Here is a 22,276-nt window from a genome sequence, read left to right on the forward strand (position 1 = left end):
GCACCGAATTACAAATGAAAAATTCAACGCAATATAAAGTACAAAAATTTTCTTACCGTTCACGAAGAATTTGCTCCTGCCCCTATTTACTTCTGCCCTAGTTTTAATGGTTGCGTCCATGGCTTCTTGATCTATCTCAGGGCTTTTTGTTCAATTTCCCACAGACGACGCTAACTGTTGGTGCACAGAAATTCGGGAGGAAGATTACCCAACAAAAATCTCCCTCCTTCAATCTTCGAGAAGCCCCAAACGCATCCATCTTGCAATCGATTATAGGAAGAAGGGATCTGCAAAACAGAAAAACACTCCAATGCCCAAGAAAATATCAATTCAAGAAGAATAAATGGAAGTTGGATTGATACTTGTTACCGTTGTTTCCCCTCCTTTTCTCCATAAGCTTTTCCAGCTATAGTCATTGATTCCTTGATCCTTACTTCATGGTTCTTGGCCCTTACTCCAGGATGTAGTGGGGGTCATGTTTTAGTCTTTTACTGTCTTTCTCTTTAGCAAGTTGTTAGTGGGCTTGGTTCAATGGGTAGGAGCCCAAAAGCCAAAATTTTACACTAGTTTGTGAAACCAAATCCTCTCACCACCAGACCCAATATTGGTGTACTGGAGAGGGAGGAGAGAGGGAAAAATACTCGGCTCTCGTTGTTGATCAGTGATCGAATGAGAAGGTCCTCGAAGAATGACAGCGTGTAATTGAGGAAAGTACCAAGGGCAAAACCGCCACTTCATTTCGGGCTAAAATGAACAGTGACGATGAACAGTGTCACGGCTTTAGATGTATGTATAATATGAAGTGGAAAGTAAAAAACTGAAGGGGGTTACCTTGGGAGTGGTAGGACCCACAAGTTTGAAGACACCGTTATTTGCTTGGTGATTGTTTTGGCTATGTCACGCCAGCAAAAACTACGAACACATGAATTAGTATGCAATGAACACCAATCATTGGTGTCTTTACACATAGGCCACGTTTGGCATCCAGGATAGCAATGGATTAGGATAATAATTGGATTGGATTAGATTTGTTTTAATATTTTCATGTGTTTGGTATAAGAGGATTAGAGCTGGAATGGATAAAGTATAAGAACCAGATCCGTTGTAAACTCCTCTTCTCTACCACCACCAATACTGAGGTGCAAACTAAGCTCCTCTTCTCTACCCCAACCTGACCCTGACTCATACCCGAGTCCAAGGCCTCCATAGCCAACCCCTTCTCTATCTCACTCTCCTCCAAGCCACGGCCAAAGCTTCACTCTTCAAGCCCAACAAACCGGCGGAGCCTTCTCTTCGAGGTCAGAGCCATGACGTCGCAGCTCCCCGGTCTTCGTTCGTTTTGGATAGCTCCGTTGAGTGTAGGCAAATAGAAGTCGAATTCAGCGCAGCTAGTGGGCCGGCACAGTGGAAGAGAGAGACTGGGGAGGGATCTACAGCTCCTGCCGCAGCCGCCGGAGACGGAAAGATTGAGCATGGGATGTTTGGGTTCGATCAGATCACACTAAGGAGGATACAAGGCTGGTGTTCATATTTTAATTGAAGAAGGATTGTGGTAATTTGGTCAAGATCCAAGGATGCCCATCGTTATAATCTTGTATGATTGAGCAGATCCCACCTCTCCAACAGGAGAGTTAAATCCTACCTTGACAAGATTTAATTTCCAATCCTAGTGTAAACTGAACCACCAAACACTAGCTTTGATTTTTTTTTAGTCCTATCAAATTATTAATCTAGGCAAACAAATGCAGCCATAATTCTCAATGGTGTCTTTCAACCATATTTTTGGTAGTGAGGATTGAAGATGAAAGAGGTGTCTTTAAGCCATACTTGGGCATGGTAGTGAGGATTGAAGATGAAAGAGCATAATATTAAATTATTAATACAATTCCGAGACTAAGTAAGGCATGTGTTGCTAAAAAGGCTGGGACAATTTTGTGGTTAATTAATGTTCAGCCAATAGGGGGAACAAAGTAAGGGCACTCGGAAGAAAAGGTGCCCGCGCCGTTGAAGGGGGAAGCATGTATTGTGCTCCTTTAGGGTAGTTGAAGAACTAATGTTATAATAATGGAAAATTTTTACAAATGGTCACTCAATTATGACTCATTCGACACTATGGTCACTGAAGTTTCAAAAATATCACTTTGGTCACTCAACTATTACATTGTCAATCACTTAAGTCACTTTGTTCATTTTTTTTCATTAAAAACAACTATAAAAAATACTCTTTAAGTGACTTAAGTGATTGACAGTATAATAGTTGAGTGATCAAAGTGATATATTTGAAACTTTAATGACCAAAGTGTCGAATGAGTCATAGTTAAGTAACCATTGTGAAATTCTCCCTATAATAATTAACGATTTTTGGGGAAGAAACTTAAACTATGAAACGAGAATCATTTGAGAGTGTAGGGGTTGACATATCGAATGCTCAGTAACAAGCTCAGACATATAATTATTTCTAAGGTTGATGCAGACCTGGTAAGTGTGATACAAGTGTGACCGGAGAGAGACCAATTGTCACGCCCCGAATTTTGAATAATAAATTCAAATCCGAAACATGAATATACAACTACAACGCAACCACTCAAATTACAAATCTAAAAAAAAAAACTTAATTTAAATAATACAACTCACTTGTACAAAGTAAAATTGTAAAGCTCCAATTGAGCATCACTCACCTCGCAATTTACAAAACTGTAAAACTAAAACCCATACTCTAATCCGCACGATCTCCGTCATGATCCTCCTGACCTGCAGGACTACCCGCTACACAATTTGAATAGTGTACCGGGATTGCAACAACACCAAACCCGGTAAGCTTTTGACAGCTCGTGAGTAAACAAGAAAGAACTGTTGATTTATTTAAATTTCAATTCTTACAAATCAAGTAAAATTTCAACAGTAATATGTCTGCAAAGAGACATCAAACCACTCATGGAAAACCACAAGGAATACATTTTCACAATCCTCAAATCACAATACACTACACTGGTCCTACAAAATCCAACCCACATAGCACCACTTTGGTCCAACTTGATCCTACGTTAGAGTTCTAACTACATCGCTGTCTGTCATCTCGGTTATTATTTAACCGGCGGTCTTCGGACAACCTGTCCTCAGAGCACTACATCTCGGTTATTATTTAACCGGCGTTCTTCGGACTCCCAGTCCTCAGAGCACTACATCTCGGTTATTATTTAACCGGCGTTCTTCGGACTCCCCGTCCTCAGAGCACTACATCTCGGTTATTATTTAACCGGCGTTCTTCGGACTCCCTGTCCTCAGAGCACTACATCCCAACACTCTATACATCCCCCAATGTCCATCATAAAATCCACATGACTCAGTGATCATAATCATCACATATAAATATGGAAATTCACGTATAAATATGGTAAGTCACGTATAAAGCCACAGATAAATATGATAAGTCACATATAAATGTGATAAGTCACATATAAATATGATAATGTCACATATAAACATGATAAGTCACATATAAATGTGATAAGTCACATCTCAAATCATAATAAATAAATCACCACAATTCCACACTCTTCAATGTCACACCATTCCATATATATATTCACGTAAATATATATATACGTCCATATATATATTCACGTAAATATATATATACGTAATCATCCGCACAGGGATAATCACTAATACCAACTATAAATTACACAAGAAAATCAGGAAATTCATTTTGCATAATTAAAAACATTTTACTTACCTATGGACCGTAGTTGATCAAGTCCATATGATTTAAAACAAATATTTATTCCATAAATATTTTTCACACAATTACGACAAATAAATTAATTAAAAGTGCACGGTTCGTAATATGAACCACGTGAGATTTACTCACCTCTAATCCCGCTGCGTCTTCAATTTCACAAAACACATCAAAACCGCTCACCAAGGAAGACCGTCAATCACCTAAATCCAATATGATCATAACTTAGCCAACAACTCATAAATAAAAATAAAGACGATCCAATGGTCGGATCGAAATTATATGATGATCCAACGGTCGGATCCTCACGGATCGACCTTAGGATCATCCCCCAAAATTATCACGAAGATCCAACGGTCGGATCTTCCTGAATCGTCCTTATAAACCTCTCCACAAAATTTCATGAAAATCCGACGGTCGGATTCTCACGAATCGCCTTCCAAATCACTAATTCACAATTATACGAAGATCCAACGGTCGGATCTTCGCCCGTGACCTCACAAAGTCACTGGGATAGTCATACGATCAACATATCAAAACTACAAGTCCATCAGACGGTCCGATCTTCGAAAAACATTAATTGGATTATCGAAATCGATCGAAACCGTAAAAATTCATAACTAAATCATACGATATCCAAAAATTATGAATTATATATGCAAACGATCGTATCGAAATGTAGAATCTAAAACTGTAAAGAAATCACATTTTTGACCCCCGTAGGTGGCCGGAAAAGGGTCGCCGGAAAAAGGACAGAGCCGCCGCCGACCACCGCCAATGGTGTCGGAGCCTGGATGCTCCTCTTCATCTCATCAAGCTCAACAATTTTCATAACTAGCACGGAGTCTGAAAATGACCGGAAGGGGTCGAAAATTACCTTGAACAGTATGACGGTGGCCGGAAAATTTCCAGAAACCGGCGAGAAAATGCAGAAACCAGTGAGCCATGATTTCGACGTAAAAACTTCAATTTTAGGCTTCGATTCCTTCTAGAGAGTTGTTAAGAACATCAAGGCGAACCCATTGGATCAAGAATCAATCAAAACGATGCACTACAGCTCGAGATATACCGATCGAAAGATTTTGGTTTCGGATCGAAAACCGACCGAGCTCCGACGAACATGAAACCGGTCACTCCAGGTGAAATCATTTTAGTATGATGATCAGCAGGTTGAGGTGAGTTCATGGAGCTAAAGATCGGAAGTTTTGGTGGCCGGAGCTAGGAGAAAACAGGCGTTGACTAAAATCGAACTCAAATTGGAACGAGCTCGTCGCCGCTGATTCAGGCTGCGCCGCCGTGTAAGGCTGCCACAGACGGGTGCGCAAGGACCATACGAAGCTAATGGAAGAAGTTTGGAGTGATTTGATGGACTGTGGAGCAAGAACAGTGCCGGCGAAGGGAAACCCAGTTTCCGTCATCCTCGGCTCGTGAGGGAGAGGGAGAAACCGGCCTTACCGAAATGGAAGGCTGGAAATGATTTTTTTTGGAAATTTCCAAAAATGGAAATATATACTAAACTGGAAATTTCTTCTAAAATTCATAATAAATTCATACAAACTCCGATTTTTGTGTTCCGCATATGCACGCGATCGTATCGACGAGCTCTACAACTTTTGTGAAGGAAGTTTTCCCAAATTCTATACGTATAAAAAGTCGATTTCGTGTGCCCTTAATTAACGTACGTTTTTCGAAATAAAAACGTTCGAACTAATTCCACACTTCTCTAAGCTTCGTACATTCTCCCATGACTACGTAATCAATACTAAAATGTCCTCGGAAAATAATTTGAATTTTCGGGGTATTACACCAATGTATGAGGAAGGCTATAAAAGTGCACAAGGAAAAGCAGGAGTACTGTTCTCCATATATTTTGTGTGAGACAAAACAAAAAAATTCAAATTCCTGGTATACTGTAATGAACGTGGGCAGGACTAAGTGAGTCTCCATGCCACTTTGTTTTTAACCAACTAAACAAGACTCGAGTAATTCTCATAAAAAAAAAAAAAACTAAAGACTCAGTATAAAGATTTTATTTCAGCTGTTTGATCACATGATAAAGGTGAAAATTAGCTAAAATTTTTGAAATATTAATCCAAGGGAGCTTCTATTCATACCTCTAAAATCGACATTTAGACCTCCCCACTTAATAGACCTCCAATTTATTTTTACAAATAATCAATCTGGTATTTACACCTCCCTAATTTTTCCAAAATGCCCACCGTTCAATAAAATCAATAAAAGCTTTTTTTTTTTTTTAAGTTCTATTTTTATCTCCAAAATAGGTAATTTTTTTTTTGAAAAGGATTTGATGTTATTAGATATCAAAGTCATGAAAACATACCATAGTCTAACATGCACTTACATAAGAATCCGGTGAACTCAAATAAACCTATCTAAGCCAGTATTAAACTCATTAAAGTCTAAAGCAATTTTAGCCGGAAAGCAAGCCTAAAACGAGCAAGAACAACCTCGCTATTCTAAGGAAAAATTATTTATCTAGTCTAATTTGCCAGCACCATCTTTAGCCTCTTCAAGAGGTAACAACCTCGGCAATAGGTTGATCTTGCTCTTCTTGTCCAATGCCACTGTAGCAGACTCAACTAGCCCAAACTTGAGCTCAAGTCTCGGCCTGAAAGCCCAATCGCCCCTCAGTCCAAGTTTAAGCCTAGGCCCAACGACCCAAGCCCAATTCTCAGACCTACTAAAATGGGCCCAGGTGCGCCCATGTGATCCTGACCCAGGCCCAGAGGTCAAAACCTAGACAAGGACGCTGGTCCGAGCACCATGTCGCCGTCGTCTCTGCCCTGTCTGGGGGTCGTCCACCCCAGGCAGCCATCCTCAAAAGCGGCATTGCACTACCGCACCAGCGCCTACAGATCGGTAGCAGTCCAACGCCGATTGCCAATCGCCTTGACCTCGACTTCGCCCAATCGGTATGAAAATCATACCTACTAACCCGCGGGCACTCGTCCAACACCGCAGCGATTAGCCTTTCACTAGACCCCAGTCATGGCGGTATCAGTCCGAACGTACCTACCACCGATCTGCCTCGATTCACAGCTCCAAGACCCGGCCACCAAGATCCTAGAACAACCTGATCTTTTCGAAACCTTTGCCACCACCAAACAGACCCTGAGAACTGCAACGCACGACTTACAGCGCTGGCTCGCTGGTGAAGACTACCACGCTGCCACCACGCTATGCTCAGAAACCCTAGGGCTCTGCTCGTTTTCAATCCAAGTTTCCAAAATCGGTAATTGGACCACCTTTAATTTTTAAATATTTCACAATCCTATTTTACCTTTGATACAATTAAACTGAGCAAAAAGAATTGAGAAAATTGAGAAAAGTGCGTTGATGCGCTTAAAGCAAGCGCATAATTTAACCCTGAAAATGTCATCGTTAGTATATAGCAAATAGGGATCGTTTTATTCAGGGGATTAAGGGTACACTTGTAATTGCAAAAACAACTAAAGAATTAAAATAAGTATAAAGTATTATTTACAAAAATAAAACAAACACAAGGGGGTTTTAGGATTATTAAATTAAATAAATAAAATAAAGAAAATGTAAAAACATATATACACGGGTGGAACGCAAGGAATAAAGACCAAAACCACAATCTTATGCAAGAAATCCAAACACAATTCCTATAGTTGATTTTCTATGTCATGAGAAAGAAGTTGACCATGTGAAACGTTAGAAAGCAAACGATTTCCCATTTTTTACTTTCCTTGAATAATTAATCTAAGTGAAAGCACCTAAATCAATCCTATTGAACATGCAATCAGAGTCTAGAAAGCTAGCTAATCAAGAACACATTCAACGCATGAAGCATAGAGAAAGGATGTCAACCAAATTGCACAACCTAGTTATGAATAAGTTCACCTATTTGCAATTCTTCTTAATTGATTTCGACTTTTGTCCAAAGCCTTTACTACTTAAATCTAGCTCCAATTACATGCATATATCCTAAGTTGGCCACCAAAGAACACAAACATGCAAAAGTTTTCTGTAAAACAAAATCAATCAAGCAATCCCACATAAGCAACATATAAATCAACATATAAAAATCACAATTTTATTTCAAAACATATAAACCGGCTTTAAACTTTGCCCTTAACGTCATGTTAACTAGAATTCATAACTCTACGAATCAAACAAAGGAAAACAAAAGAAAGTATGAAATACACCGTGAAAGATGGATGACATGGCCTTGAGACGAAGAACTCGAAGATCCTTGAAAGCAAGCAATCTTCTAGGGACGACACAAGGATGGATGGTGGATAGGATCTTGATGTATTGCATGACTTCTTCTCCTCCTTGGTTGAGATGCAGAGCTTCTGAAGACTAGAGAATGGAGAGAATTTTTCTGATGTTTATTTACTGAGGCAAAGAGGTGTGTTGTGGTGTTGGTGTGTCTGAAACGTCTAGAGAGGAGGCTATATATAGGGGAAGGCAAGACTTCATGAATTTAATTTCTAAGAAATTTTCTGGTTGCACCACACAGCTCCAACCAATGAATTAATGCCACGTCAGCTCTGCCATGTCACTCAACCAATCAAAAAGCTCCAAAATAATTCCATAATCTTTCCAAATGTATTATTGCTGATTTCCCAAGATTTTATCTGATTTTTCTGTTAATTTTCGGCCAAAATAATCTTGAGTGAAAATAGGAATGAATCTAGACTTGTTTTGGACATTTTCTCCCTTAAATCTCTCCATGGCATTATCTTTAATGTCCTCCCATTGATATTCCCCTGATTTTCACATTAAAATTGCAGATTTTATTCTCTAATTTCAGCCAACATATCTTGAGGGAATCAAGGAACGAATATGGACTTGTTTTGTGTCTTTTCTTGTTGCACAATCCCATGAAACTCTCCCAACATTTTCTCAACGTAATCTCCTTGATTTTCTCCTTGCAAAAATCAGATTTAATCTCTCATAATATCTCCCACGTCATCTTCAAGCCATGTGGTCTCCTAATGCCTTCAGGTTTCCTAGCCTCATCAGGATTCCTGCGTTGACTAGGATTCCTAGTCGGACCAGGAAAACTCCATTTCTTCATTTCAGCTCATTTTCTTGTCATTTATTCCAATGTACCTAGAAAATAGAAACTAAATTATCAATGATTAAGTAAAGGAAATAACTAAGAAAAATATGAGGAAAAAATTATTAAAATGTTGCATAAAAATGCTCCTATCATGCGTGCATGCATATGTTACTCCACCCGTATCCTTCTGTTATATATCAATTGAATGTGTTTGATTTGTCAAATGAATATGAAACACTGAGTAAATATCAAAGACGACAACATAGATGATTAGATCCCTTTTTTTTTTCCTTGATTATATCTCAAATTATTCCTCATCAATAATTAAATTATTTGATGTGATACAAGACCATAATCTCGAATATATGGATACAAGACCATTATTTGATGTAACAATGAACTCATTAAAGTATGACAACAGTAGCATACAAGACCATTTCCTATGTGACGAATGATTACAGGAAAAATATGAGAACCAAACAGAAAAACAGATTATGTAACTCTTCCTCGCATTTCTAGAAAGAAAGAGCCATATAAGGACTCTTCCTTTCCCTCCCTACAGCATCCACTGCTAATCTTCATCAATACTAAAATTATTGTGATGACTTAGTGACTTCGACATAGTCTTCACCTTCTTCAATAGCTCTTGGTCTAATGGGAGCTGCTTGAACCCAGCCCTCACATTCCTGACTTGACACTTCTGATATATCTCAGGCCTTTAAACTATTTTCAGTCCCTCACACGCCACTACATTTATTATGTCTCTATCATGTCCTGCTCTTTCGAAAAACAAATGTAGCTGATCCTCAAAAGGAATGGTGGAGTCAAAGACATTAAAAAATGAATCGAAGTGGAAGTGTGCCTCGTGTGAGAAAAGAAGGGTGAATTGTTTGCAAGTCCTTTTCAATAATTCAATCTCATAGTTAAAAATTTCAATAATTTAACTCCTTGTGCATTTGCAAGTCTTTTTCTCCAGCATTATTGTTTTCTCTTTGTAACTCCTTGATGGGACTCCCTTCCTTGATTGTTTCTTCCATGATCGAGATAATCCTTTAAGTATAATATTATGCTAGAAATATGATGTCAAAGCCCTTTACTAATATATATTTAGGGTTTACGTTGGAGGAGAAAGTTTCTCCAAATTGAAGACTATTACGGTTCATAGAGGTAAAAAGTGATTTTTTTTTCCCCTCTTTTGTGTCTTAATTAGTAATTTATCATGAGTTGACAAAGTCAATTATTACTTAAAAAAAAAAAGAGGTCCAAATGTCAATTTTGGAATTATGAATAGAAGCTCCCTTAATCCAAAGATTGAAACAAAGTTCCTTATTGAATCCTTATTATTAGGTCTTATTTATTGGAAAGGCTCTTATTTGGAGCTTATAGTTCTGTTCAGCTACTCTATAAATTATGTGCTCAATCAATACTCAGCTATCGTTAGATTTAGATTCAATAATGAATAATAGCTAAGAAAGTAAGTAAATTTCAACTACCTTATTATTCTCCACCTTGTGATCTGAATCTAACAGTAGTTTAGCACAACTGAGCAGAGATTTCATCAAGTATGTAGACATGACTGTAAAGCCTATTTGACAATATAGTTTAATTATATATACATGCGTGAACACGCATGTACGTGGAAGGCCCCTCCTTTAAAAGAGGTACAATTTGCATTATTTTTTAACTCTGCTCATTGGAAACTGTCATAGTCCTCTCCTGCTATGCGTGTGTAAAAGGTTTCGCTCACGCATGCATTATAATTTTCATACAATGTAATACCGATAAGTCATATTTTAAGTGCAGCTTGCCGGCATACAAATTTAAGATTTCCCATGCTATATATTGTGCTAAAGGGTTGTCAAAAATTGCTCCGAGATTGGAAAAACTTATAGGACCAGACGACCACCGTTTGTGTAAAGTAAACTTCCAAGGAAATGTAGAGTGTATTGTTGAATGAAAATCAAAATAAAGGCTTGCTAGAGCCTAGGGTAAATAATTTTTTTTTCGATAGCTAGAACCTAGTGAGAGATCTCTGCTCTAAATTTAAAAAATAATAATAAATAAATAAAAAACCAAAATGGGTGGACATATTGCCAATACCCAAAATAAAGAAGTGTATACAAATATATCATGAAAGTAATTACAAACCTATATAGGCAAACAAAAATAAAACTAATAATTAAAATACATGCACGCTAGATATATGGTGATGATATGCCAAAAAAAAAAAAAATCAGATGGAGATCAGTCCTCCTGCTTTTCCTTGTTTACTTTTATAGCCTTCCTCATGATCTCCGGTTAATCTTCCCTCCACCACTACCTAGAGCCAAAGACAGAGCCTCAAAATGGTTACACTGAAGTTCATTGGCCTCAAGCAAAATATATTACAACTGAAGGAAAAAAAAAGTAACGAAATGATTGAGTTGAGTGCTTAATTACCTCCATTTTGATGGAGAAAGATCTTTGAATCCATCAGATTGGTAGCTTCCTGGATGCCGAGAATAATGAATGACTCCAACATGCTTTAAATCCTCACGTCGTTCGCTGTCTGTTTCAGACTCAGCAATGAATTCATTGGGCATGTCAAATAGAAGCAATTCTTCCAGCAATTCAAGATCACCACTTGAAAATGGAAGTAACTTCAAATTCTGACATCTCGAGATGGTTAGCTTCTTGAGCATAGGCATTGCCTTCTCACCTATTGAGATCAAATTTAGCTTATCAAATTTGTCTATACTTAATGCCACTAGTTTCTTGAAAGTTTCATCTCCGAAACCCAACACCTGGCCAGTGTAATAGTCAACCAAATCGAGCTCCATGAGGTTGGGCAAATCTTGAAGGGCCGTAAGTGGCTCAGCGTCAGCATCCATCTTTGACCATTTTAAACCAATCTTTTTGAGACTGGTAAGCTTGGGAATCCACTCTGTTACCCTTTTTAGCCGCCCTTTTAAATATAGATGTTGGAGAAGGAGAGGCGGGGAGCCGGATTGCATGTGATCCAAGTCAAGATATTCATCCTCGCTTGTTGCTCTTACATCCAATGTCGAAAGATCATCCATTTTCTGAATGGTGCAACACAATTCTCTTCCATCTTCTCTATGAAGATCTACCAGCCCCAACCTTCTAAGATCTTTCAACTCTCCTAAGGCTTTCAAGAATTTTTTGTTGGTGTTTACCTTAATCAGAGACAACTTTTGTAACGAATTTGAAATAGATAAAGCACTTTTTTTGCTAGTAGAAAACTCCACTCCTTGTGCAGCTCCAAACATCATATTATTGTTGACAGCATTGCAATACACCAAAAGGTGGCGCAAATGGTGGAGTTTACCAATCCCTTTTGGCAAATTGGTCACCAGGGTGTCATTAAGTTCTAAGGTTTCCAACAATCCAAGCTTCTCTATGGATCTTGGAAACTGTAATAACCTGTTTTGGCAGCTTGTTAGTGGGTTTACTGTTGATAAAAGAAAGGGGAGCATGTTCCGTGTTTTAAGCAACAAAGGGAAAGCAGAAACACACACACTCTCTCTCTCTCTCTCTCACTCACACTCTCACTCTCTCTATCGACCGAACCGAGCAACGAACAGAGCAACCATTCACCTACAGACCTCCCCCTCCTCAGGCCACCTCAAGACATCGGACCACCTCCAGTAGCTTCGCCTAGACCTTGCGCAGCCGCCGGTGGCTTCCTTGTGCCGCAACATGGACGGTACCGACGGCGGAGGACCCGGCTTCGTTTGAGCCGATTTCGAGTCAATCTCGATATCTCGAGCTACAAGTCACCAAAACTTCCGATCCTTAGCTCTATGAACTCGCCTCAACCTTCTGATCATCATACTTGAAGGATCACACCTGGAGTGACCGGTTTCACGTTCGTCGGAGCTCGACCGGTTTTCGATCCGAAAACAAAACCTTTCGATCGAGATATCTCAAGATACAGACCATCATTTCTTGTGATTCTTGCACTGCTTAACTCATATTTAAGTTCTGAACAACTTTCATGAAGGGATCGAAGCGATTTGTTGAATTTTTTACGTCGGAATTCAAGCTCGCCGGATTCTGGAATTTTTCCGTCCACCGAAGCTTTCGATCGTGATATCTCGAGCTGTAGAGCTTCTTTTTGAGTGATTATTGAACCTCTGAGTTCGCTTTGATGTTTTTAACAACTCTCCAGAAGGAATCGAGGCCAAAAGATGAAGTTTTTACGTGGAAAAATTGGTTGGACGGTTTCTGCAAATTTCGCCGGTTTCTGGAAATTTTCCGGCCATCACGACTGTTTTAGGTAATTTCTCCTACTTCCGTTCATTTTCAGACTTTGTGCTAGTTATGAAAGTTGTTAAGCTTGATGAGATGAAGAGGAGCAGCCCGGTCCCGACACCATTGGCCGTGGTCGGCGGCGGCTCTGTCCAAATTCCGGCGGCCCTTTTCCGGCCACCTCCAGGGGTCAAAAATGTGATTTCTTTACTTTTTTAGATACTACATTTCAATACGATCATTTCGATATATTATACGCAATTTTTGGATATCGTATGATTTAGTTATGAATTTTACGATTTCGATCGATTTCTATCGTTCGATTTGTGATCTGTGAAGATCGGACCGTCCGATGGACTTGTAGTTTTGATATGTTGATCGTATGACTGTCCCGATGACTTTGTGTGGTCACGGGCGAAGATCCGACCGTTGGATCTTCGTATAATTGTGAAATGGTGTTTGGAAGGCGATTCGTGAGAATCCGACCGTCGGATTTTCATAAAATTTTGTGGAGATGTTTATAAGGACGATTCAGGAAGATCCGACCGTTGGATCTTCGTGATAAACTAGGAGGATGATCCTAAGGGCGATCTGTGAGGATCTGACCGTTGGATCATCGTTTATTTTTTTGTTTATGAGTTATTGGCTAAGTTATGATCGTATTGGATTAGGTGATCGACAGGATGATTTGGCGGATGATTCGTAAAATTGTGGTTGTGCTGCTAAGAAGACGCAGCTGGATTGGAGGTGAGTAAACCGCACATGGTTCATTCACGAATTGGAGTTCAAAACATTTATATTTAATTTTATATTATTTATAGTTGTTAATACATGTGCGAATGACTTTATACATATTTTATTTTTGATAAAATATACGTGTTGTTGGATTTTGGTGAGGGAACTATATATATAGCGAGGTGTTGAGTTTTATTGTTGAGAAACAGTAAATTGTTGAGTTGTTGAGATATATTGATCTGTGGAGATCAATAGGCCACAGGGGTGACCATGGCATCTGTTAGTGAACCACGCTCTGGTACCCAGCTGGTGGTTACTAATAGCATTAAATCGTGATACCACGCTCTCGCGCTGAGTTGGTGGTTGCGATCAGTTAGAGCTCTAGTCTGTCTGCCAAATGTTAAGTGACCTTATGAGCGAAATCGACAGTAACTCATAAGCGTCTATATATATATATATATATAAGAGTGAGAAAGTGACGTGGTTTTGTGGTGACCTTATGAGTGAAATTGAGAGTAACTCATAAGTGTCTATATATATATGTGAGAATGAGAAAGTGATGGGATTTTGTGGTGGTCGTTGTGATTGTGTTATTACTACAATTTCAATTGCTTGAGTTGAAATTGTTATATTAAATTGTGCAATCCTTTCGTTTACTCATACGGGCTGTCAAGCTCACCGGGTTTGTGTTGTTGCAATCCCGGTACACATTATATATTTGTGTAGCGGGAAATCTTACAAGTCAGGAGAATCGAGAAGGTGATCAGGCTGCTTAGAGTAGTGGTATTGAGTTACAGCATTATTATGAGTTTCGTTATGTTCATTTCGAACTTATCAATTTGGAATTTGTGATAGTGTGCTGTAATAGCGAATTGAGGAGTTGGGTATTGTAATATTGAGTGGTGTGAGGCGTGTTATTCTGAAAGAAAAATTTAGATTGGTTTTTGTATTTTTTAATTATTCATGTTTCGGATTTGAATTTCTTATTCAAAATTCAGGGCGTGACAAACACTTTCAATGTTGGTTTGCCTGACACTCAAGTACCTTAATAAGGTGAGACTAATTACAGATTCTGGAAAGTTCACCAATTCAGGTACACCTTGCAAACCGAAGACCCGTAAGAGCTTACAGGCTTTAAGCACCATATGAAGCTCAGACCTATTGGCTGTCTGCCGGAAAACTAGTAAGGTACGAGTATGAGTCATACGACTCAGGTCTATGTTCCTTAACAAATTGATATCACACTGAACTGAAAGGCGTCGAATTTTCTCACCTGAATCCCGAACAATATTTCCAACACTCTTGGCTTCCAAAACAGTGATGAAATGCTTTGCTTTGGAAATGATGAACTCACGAACAAGGTTGGAAACATGACAATTCTTGACTCGTCCATCGATTTCCCTCGCACTGACCACAACCAAATTTCTGTCAATGAGATTAGTCAGAATAGTCTGTGCAACTGCCTCCACCGTTTTTACTCCGTCTGGTCTCACAAATCCTTCGGCTATCCACAACCGTATTAGCCTCTCTCGGCTGATGGTTTCGTCTTCTGGAAACATATCGAAGTACACACTACAAAAAAGAATTCAAATTGCTACGGCGCAACGCCGTCGCGGAAAGCCAATTTGCCGTCGCAAAAGACCAATGGCGACGGCTAGGCGACGGCAATTTTGCCGATGTCATTGGTGGTGTCGCCATTGATATTTGCGACGGCAAATTGCAGTCGCAAAATGTGAATTATTAATTAAAAAAAATCTAGCATACAAAATTTGCGTGCTAGAATTTTTTAAAATTTTTATTTTAGGGAAGAAAGTGATACAAAGGAAAAGTTTCATCAAATTACTTTTTAACATCAATTTTATATATCTTCACCAATGTTCAAATACATAAATTTACAAAATTAAATTACATAAAGTTAATGTATTGGAAAATTGGTAATCATAACACTTCATTTCCTCCATCTTCACTAGATTCTGAAGATGACATCAAACCCTGCGTTGGATATAATCACATTAAATTCAAACCAACTAACTTTCACATTTTATAAACATTATCACTGTCACTATAAACATTGACACATTAACCTTTGCAAAAATAACTTAGAAGCTTCTACCTAATTGTCTTGGTCTACATAGAAGCTTCTACCTTGTCTTGGTCTACATGGGAATGCCAAAGAAATTTATATATAGTAACGAACCTACTGAAAGTGTAAGAGTTCTTAGTTGAAGGCTATTAAGAGAAAAAGTAGCACAACATTGTTTTATCTGTGAGTGAGTGTAGAGATATAAATTGAACAGAAATACCAAAAAGGAGAAGGGAAGAGTTTAATAGACCAGCACGTACCATCATCATCATCATCATCATCATACAGTCCACAATCCACCTATACCCATCATCGGCTTCTGATTGCATCAAAGTTGATGTTATATGCATCCATAAACATAAAATCTAAAGGCTATACACTAATAAGGAATCCAACTCAGAATGAGTAATGATAATTATCAAGAATGAAGTAAAAATAGAGCTCTCGAAATCAAACTACCTCTAAAGGAGAATCCGCAGATGCAGGCTTAACGTCTGTTACAAAACACCCCATTATCAAGCCATCAAGCAAAACAAACATAATTAACTCTCTATAGATATTTTTGTTCATACCTATCATTTTTTGACTTGATCACCAAGCATTCAACACATATACTTGCACTGTTGCACAGTCCTATCTCTTAATAGAATGTAATAGCAGAGTATGTGATAAAAGTGAAAATCTACTATCATAGAAATTGTTCAAATACAAAGTTCATTAGATACAAACAGCCAAAAACACAAATATACTCAAAACTGTCATGCTTCAGCAGACAAAAAGTGAAAACTGAAGCAAATATAACTATGGTAAAGTGAAACTGTAGGAAATATAAATGCAAACAGACCCATGAGAGAATTTAATGGCAGAGAATATTTAAATGCCAATGAACCATAAGCAAATGTAATTTCAAAATGCTGGGACAACTGATGGAAATGTTGAAACATAAAGTTCAATTATAGAGAAGTTGAAATACAGATCATGCTTGTGAACGGAACAAAAATCCAAAGCAAATGGAACTGCCTGAAATATTCAGGATCATTCGGTACATGAACTGAACAATAAGGAAGAAAGAAATGTTCAAACAAGATTCCACTTGCGGCATTCATAAAGAACATAGCAACGGACACTTTCAGGTGGGATTTCATCTTCGTCCTAGTCTTTAAGAGCCTTCATGATCCTCTCAGTAATTGCTATAACCAAAGAAAGCTCCATTTCCTACTGGACAGTAACGATGAAGCAATTGATGACATGAGGAAGATGGAGAAGTGTGTGATGACTGCAAGCAAATGAGTTTCACCTTTCAATTCTATGAACATTTTACCATAGCTCTCAATTATGTGAGCCAAGTACTTCATTTAGTTTGCATTTGCAGATAATCGAAACAAACGCATCATTCAATTGAAAGAGTCATTTTCACAAACACATGGAGGGCAACATCATCTCTCCAAAACCCATTTCATTAAGATCTCAAAAATCAAACAAGATATACAACCAGAGCTACTTCATCATTCTTCAAAACCAGATTTCTCAATCTAAATAAGCAAAAAACCAAATCTACATCTAATTATAGATGCCAAAGAGTGGATCAATAACTTGAAACCAGAACGTCACTTTCCAAACTTGAAACCAACCAATAACACATTACTCCCAGATTTGAATGAAGGAAAAAAAAAAGCCAAATCAACCAATAGCTTGAAACCAACAGTAGGACTCAAGTCCTCAACCATCAAACATTAGTATAAACTAGAAAGTTACTGAAACAAGTGGCTAAACACACAATCCAAAAGCCCAGTGCTTTGAAACTGAAACTGGGTTTTTCAATTTTGACTGATTGCATTGAAATCCAAGCTTGAAAAAGAAGCATACTTACAGCTAGGGAGGTCTCGACGAAGGCAGTGGAAGAAGCTCGAACAGTGATTTGGGTTTTGGGTTTGGGGAGGTCTCGCTCAATGCTTCTCTAGGTTTTGGGTTTGGAGGCTGCTCGAAGAAAAGAGAGATGGAGGCTGCTCTTGGTTGCCGAGAGAGAGGAAAATAAGAACGGTTGATTAAGCGGCATGAGAGAGAATTAGAACTCCAAAGATGCCGACCAAGAATCCTAAACTGAAACCCATCTTAGCTCTGGTCTCCAGCCAGCTAGAGCTCCCCTGAAAGGGACTCACCGACGTCGTTTACGATATGCGACCTAATTGACTCTTTTGCAGGTGAGGGATCTAGATTTGAACGATACCCCCAAAGATTTCCCCAATTTGGTTTGCCGATAAGGAAGAGCTTAGACAGAAGTATTGGCGGAAGATGGGATTTGCGATGATGGAGAGAGAGGGAGAACAAGAGAGACGAAGAGATCGGCCTCCGTTTTGAGAGAGTTTTTTTTTTTTTTTTTTTTTTTTAGCAGAGGGCGACTGTCGTGGTTTTCATACTACGGGAAGAATTGAAGAAACGCGATGCAAACTCTTAGTATTTTACTACGGCTAACTCTTGCCGAAGTAAACCATTGGGTTTGCCATGCCCAGTGACGACGGCAGTTGTTACCGTCGCAAATATTTTGCACAATCGCGACCCCTCAGTTTTTGCCGTCGCAAAACAGGAGGCATTGGCGACGGCAATTGAAGGCCGACGCAAATTGGTGAAGCTAACACAATTCTTTTTTGTAGTGACAGGAAACATTCTTTGAGATTGCTTGGTGTAGATACCTCTACTAGCAAGGCTAGTTTGCTACCTCACCAAGCATAAACAACACCCTCATGGGATCCAACCGCTACTTGCATCTTGTAGCCCTATGTTCAAGCTACGCTACGGTATCCGGAAGTCGCAAATCCGTCGCCGGGAAGGCACCTTTCTGGCCTTGCTAACATGCCCTCACAAATAGGCTTTCTAGACTAGAAATGGTGGTTGCTTGTCCCACATCGAAAACCATGTAAAGGAGATGGCTTCCTTCACCTATAAAACGAATGCCTCCTCCCACAACTCAAAGGATCTCATTACATCTTTTGTAATCTTGTTAGGCCGCAAGGCTCGACACACTAGTACACATTCAAGTGGACGTAGTTTCCCACTAAGGCGGGAGACGAACCACTATACATCTCGTGTCACTCTCTCTCTCTCTCTCTCTCTCTCTCTCTCTCTCTCTCTCTCTCTCTCTCTGAAGCTAACTAGGGATCCCTCGGATCACTAACGTTAACATTGGCGCTAGAAGGACTCGACCTCCTTTGCCTTGTATTCTCAATCAAGCCTTGCATCCGCACCCATCTCAGCGGTAAAACAAAAAACAACAACACAAGTTTGCATCAAGCTCAACCTGGGCTCTCGGTGCTTGCAGAGATCCAGGTCAACTCAGGGTCAACGCCCATAAACCTAAAGTCAGCAAGGTCAACGCTGAACTTAAAAAAAAAAATTGCCACTAATCTACTCTGGACACCCAGAAGACGTCTATGGGCACCCATGGATAGGCACCAGCGGCACGGCTCCGCCGGCATCGACCTTCCGCTTAGCTCAGTCCCTCCGCCGAGCTCCAAGTCAGCAACAAGGCTAACTAGCACCGTCAATAGCAGCTCCGAGCATCAATCGAAGGCAACGTCGAGCTCCATTAGCGGCATCGCTAAGTAGTATCAGCGGCAAACTGCCTTCGCTAAAGCTCCATCAGTGGCGAGCTTCGGCAGCCAACTCTAACTCTAGCGGCAATCACCAGCGAGCTTGCACTGAAATTAGCATGTCACCACCATTATCCGCCGGACAACCCACTAGCTCAGCCAGCCACCACCGCCTGACTGATCACCGCTGACCCCCAGGAGCGTCGTTGCAATGCGACACTCATCTAGAAGCTTGTGACACTTACGACTTAATTAAACATGCTCGGATAAACGACTTGTTCGGGTTACAACTCGCTTGGGTATCGAGTATGGCCACGACTTGCGCTTGAGCCACGCCTCGCATGCTCGCACAACGCCTACACACTCAACTACACCCAACTTGCTCGAACAACCCAACTTGCTCGATCATGTCCAACATGCTTTATTTAAGCCCCAAGTTCACAAACGTTTCATACGATGTCACCGGGACTACTCCCACAAATTTATATGGACACCCATTACATTTGCCACTATCTATTGTGCGTGTTATATGGCCATAAGATCCACATATACAACTACCAATATTTGACATGTTCATACACATTAATGGAATATTGAGTTCTTCTACCATTTGTTGCTCGCAATAAAACGAATTCTTTTCGCATTCCATTAATACGAGCGGTAACCAATACAACAAGCATTCTACATATGCGCGTTTTTGTCTCATTGTGTAGGTTAAAGGAGTCCCTTCTTGCTTATGGAGCTTGGGGACTTGTAGGGGCTAGGCGCCTCTCGGACATTGTTTATGCTTGATGACTTCATGATTATAACTCCCCAACCAAGAAGCTCCTCTTACTCGGGGACTTCAGGGACTTGTAGATACCTCTACTAGCAAGGCTAGTTTGCTACCTCACCAAACATAAACAACACCCTCATGGGATCCAAACGCTACTTGCATCTTGTAGCCCTATGTTCAAGCTACGCTACGGCATCCGGAAGTCGCAAATCCGTCACCGGGAAGGCACCTTTCCGGCCTTGTAACATGCCCTCACAAATAGGCTTTCTAGACTAGAAATGGTGGTTGCTTGTCCCACATCGAAAACCATGTAAAGGAGATGGCTTCCTTCACCTATAAAAGGAATGCCTCCTCCCACAACTCAAAGGATCCCATTACATCTCTTGTAATCTTGTTAGGCCGCAAGGCTCGACACACTAGTACACATTCAAGTGGACGTAGTTTCCCTCTAAGGTGGGAGACGAACCACTATACATCTCGTGTCACTCTCTCTCTCTCTCTCTCTCTCTCTCTAAAGCTAACTAGGGATCTCTCGGATCACTAACGTTAACACTTGGCAGATCCCTATAATGTGAAATACTGCTAGCAATGGAGAGATCAGATCCTAGTGTGTCAGGCATCTTCTTCCACTCAGTCAAAGGTAACAAGATTGAGAGAATAATCTGTATTGATATTTAACAGATTAAGATTGAGTTCATTTCTACATACTTGCTCAGAAGAGGTAATTATATACATGGTGCATTCTAATCTAACAGTGGAGGTAATAGACAAAGATCCACAAAACAGGTTGCTTTTACTTTTCCATGTTTTGTGGTTTCCATGTTTCCCTCACGCTAACACTCCCCCTCAAGTTGGCGCATACACGTCAACCATGCCCAACTTGCTTAGTGAGTCATAAAACGCCTTCCTAGAAACTCCTTTGGTAAGTATATCTGCAAGTTGCTCTTCAGTTGGAACAAAAGGAAAGCTAATAATTTTAGCATCTAGCTTCTCCTTTATAAAGTGACGATCAACCTCCACATGTTTAGTACGATCATGTTGTACTGGATTCTGTGACATGTCAATGGCTGCCTTGTTGTCACAATACAACTGCATAGTACTTTTGAGTTTGAAACCCAGATAATGTAATAGATTTCTTAGCCACAGTAATTCACACACTCCGTGAGTCATACCTCTATACTCGGCCTCAGCACTAGATCGTGCCACAACTTTCTGTTTCTTACTCTTCCATGTAACCAAATTACCTCCCACAAAGGTAAAGTAACCTGATGTTGACCTCCTGTCTGTAGTATTTCCAGCCCAATCTGCACTGTAAAGCCACAGACCTTAAGGATGTTGTTGTGTTTAGAGAACAAAACTCCCCTTCCTGGAGCTGACTTCAGGTACTTTAAAATTCTCATAACTGCATCCATGTGACTCTCACTTGGGTTATGCATGAACTGACTCACCACACTCACTGCATATGCAACATCTGGTCTAGTATGAGCCAAATAAATCAAGCGCCCAACTAACCTTTGATAGTGAGCTCGATCAGTAGGTACCTGATCTGGATACTCAGCTAAACAATGATTTTATTCAATAGGAGTATCAACAGGTCTACAATCCAACAAACCTGTTTCTGTTAGTAAGTCAAGAACATACTTCCTCTGGCACAGGTAGATCCCTTCTCTCCCCCTGGCTACCTCAATTCCTAAGAAGTACTTAAGTTCACCCAAGTCCTTCATCTCAAACTCAGAGGCTAGCTGTCTCTGCAGTCTATCCATCTCAACAGTATCATTGCCGGTGATTACCATATCATCCACATAAATAATTAGAGCTGTTATCTTCCTTTGTTGATGCTTGAAGAACAAGGTATGATCTGAGTTGCTCTGTTTGTAACCAACCTTCCTCATGAATTGTGAAAACCTCCCAAACCAAGCACGAGGCGATTGTTTGAGACCATACAAAGATTTTCTCAACTTGCATACAAAATCACCAGGAGAAGCAACTACATACCCAGGTGGAAGGCTCATGTACGCTTCCTCGGCTAACTCTCCATGAAGAAATGCAT

General features: G+C 39.8%; 1 protein-coding gene and 2 long non-coding RNA genes across 3 annotated transcripts; 1 reads left to right on the forward strand and 2 right to left on the reverse strand.

Moving 5' to 3' along the window:
* Positions 1 to 2,473: 2,473 nt before the first annotated feature.
* Positions 2,474 to 5,199, reverse strand: LOC112190392. The gene is made up of 3 exons (XR_002932380.2): positions 4,617 to 5,199; positions 3,872 to 3,942; positions 2,474 to 2,766 (listed from the first exon to the last, which is right to left on the reverse strand). It is a non-coding gene; the product is annotated as an uncharacterized LOC112190392 (long non-coding RNA).
* Positions 5,200 to 10,978: 5,779 nt separating this feature from the next.
* Positions 10,979 to 12,014, reverse strand: LOC121051168. Its single transcript, XM_040513240.1, has 2 exons — positions 11,235 to 12,014; positions 10,979 to 11,115 (listed from the first exon to the last, which is right to left on the reverse strand). Exons 1-2 carry the CDS (start codon positions 11,852 to 11,854, stop codon positions 11,112 to 11,114), a joined length of 624 nt encoding a protein of 207 aa, XP_040369174.1. The 5' UTR covers positions 11,855 to 12,014; the 3' UTR covers positions 10,979 to 11,111.
* Positions 12,015 to 12,308: 294 nt separating this feature from the next.
* LOC121051467 lies at positions 12,309 to 14,959 on the forward strand. Its single transcript, XR_005805794.1, has 3 exons — positions 12,309 to 13,074; positions 13,718 to 13,793; positions 14,875 to 14,959. It is a non-coding gene; the product is annotated as an uncharacterized LOC121051467 (long non-coding RNA).
* The last annotated feature ends 7,317 nt before the right edge of the window (positions 14,960 to 22,276 follow it).

Source organism: Rosa chinensis, chromosome 2 (genome assembly GCF_002994745.2).
Source record: "Rosa chinensis cultivar Old Blush chromosome 2, RchiOBHm-V2, whole genome shotgun sequence".
In the NCBI taxonomy this organism is placed as follows: Eukaryota; Viridiplantae; Streptophyta; class Magnoliopsida; order Rosales; family Rosaceae; genus Rosa; species Rosa chinensis.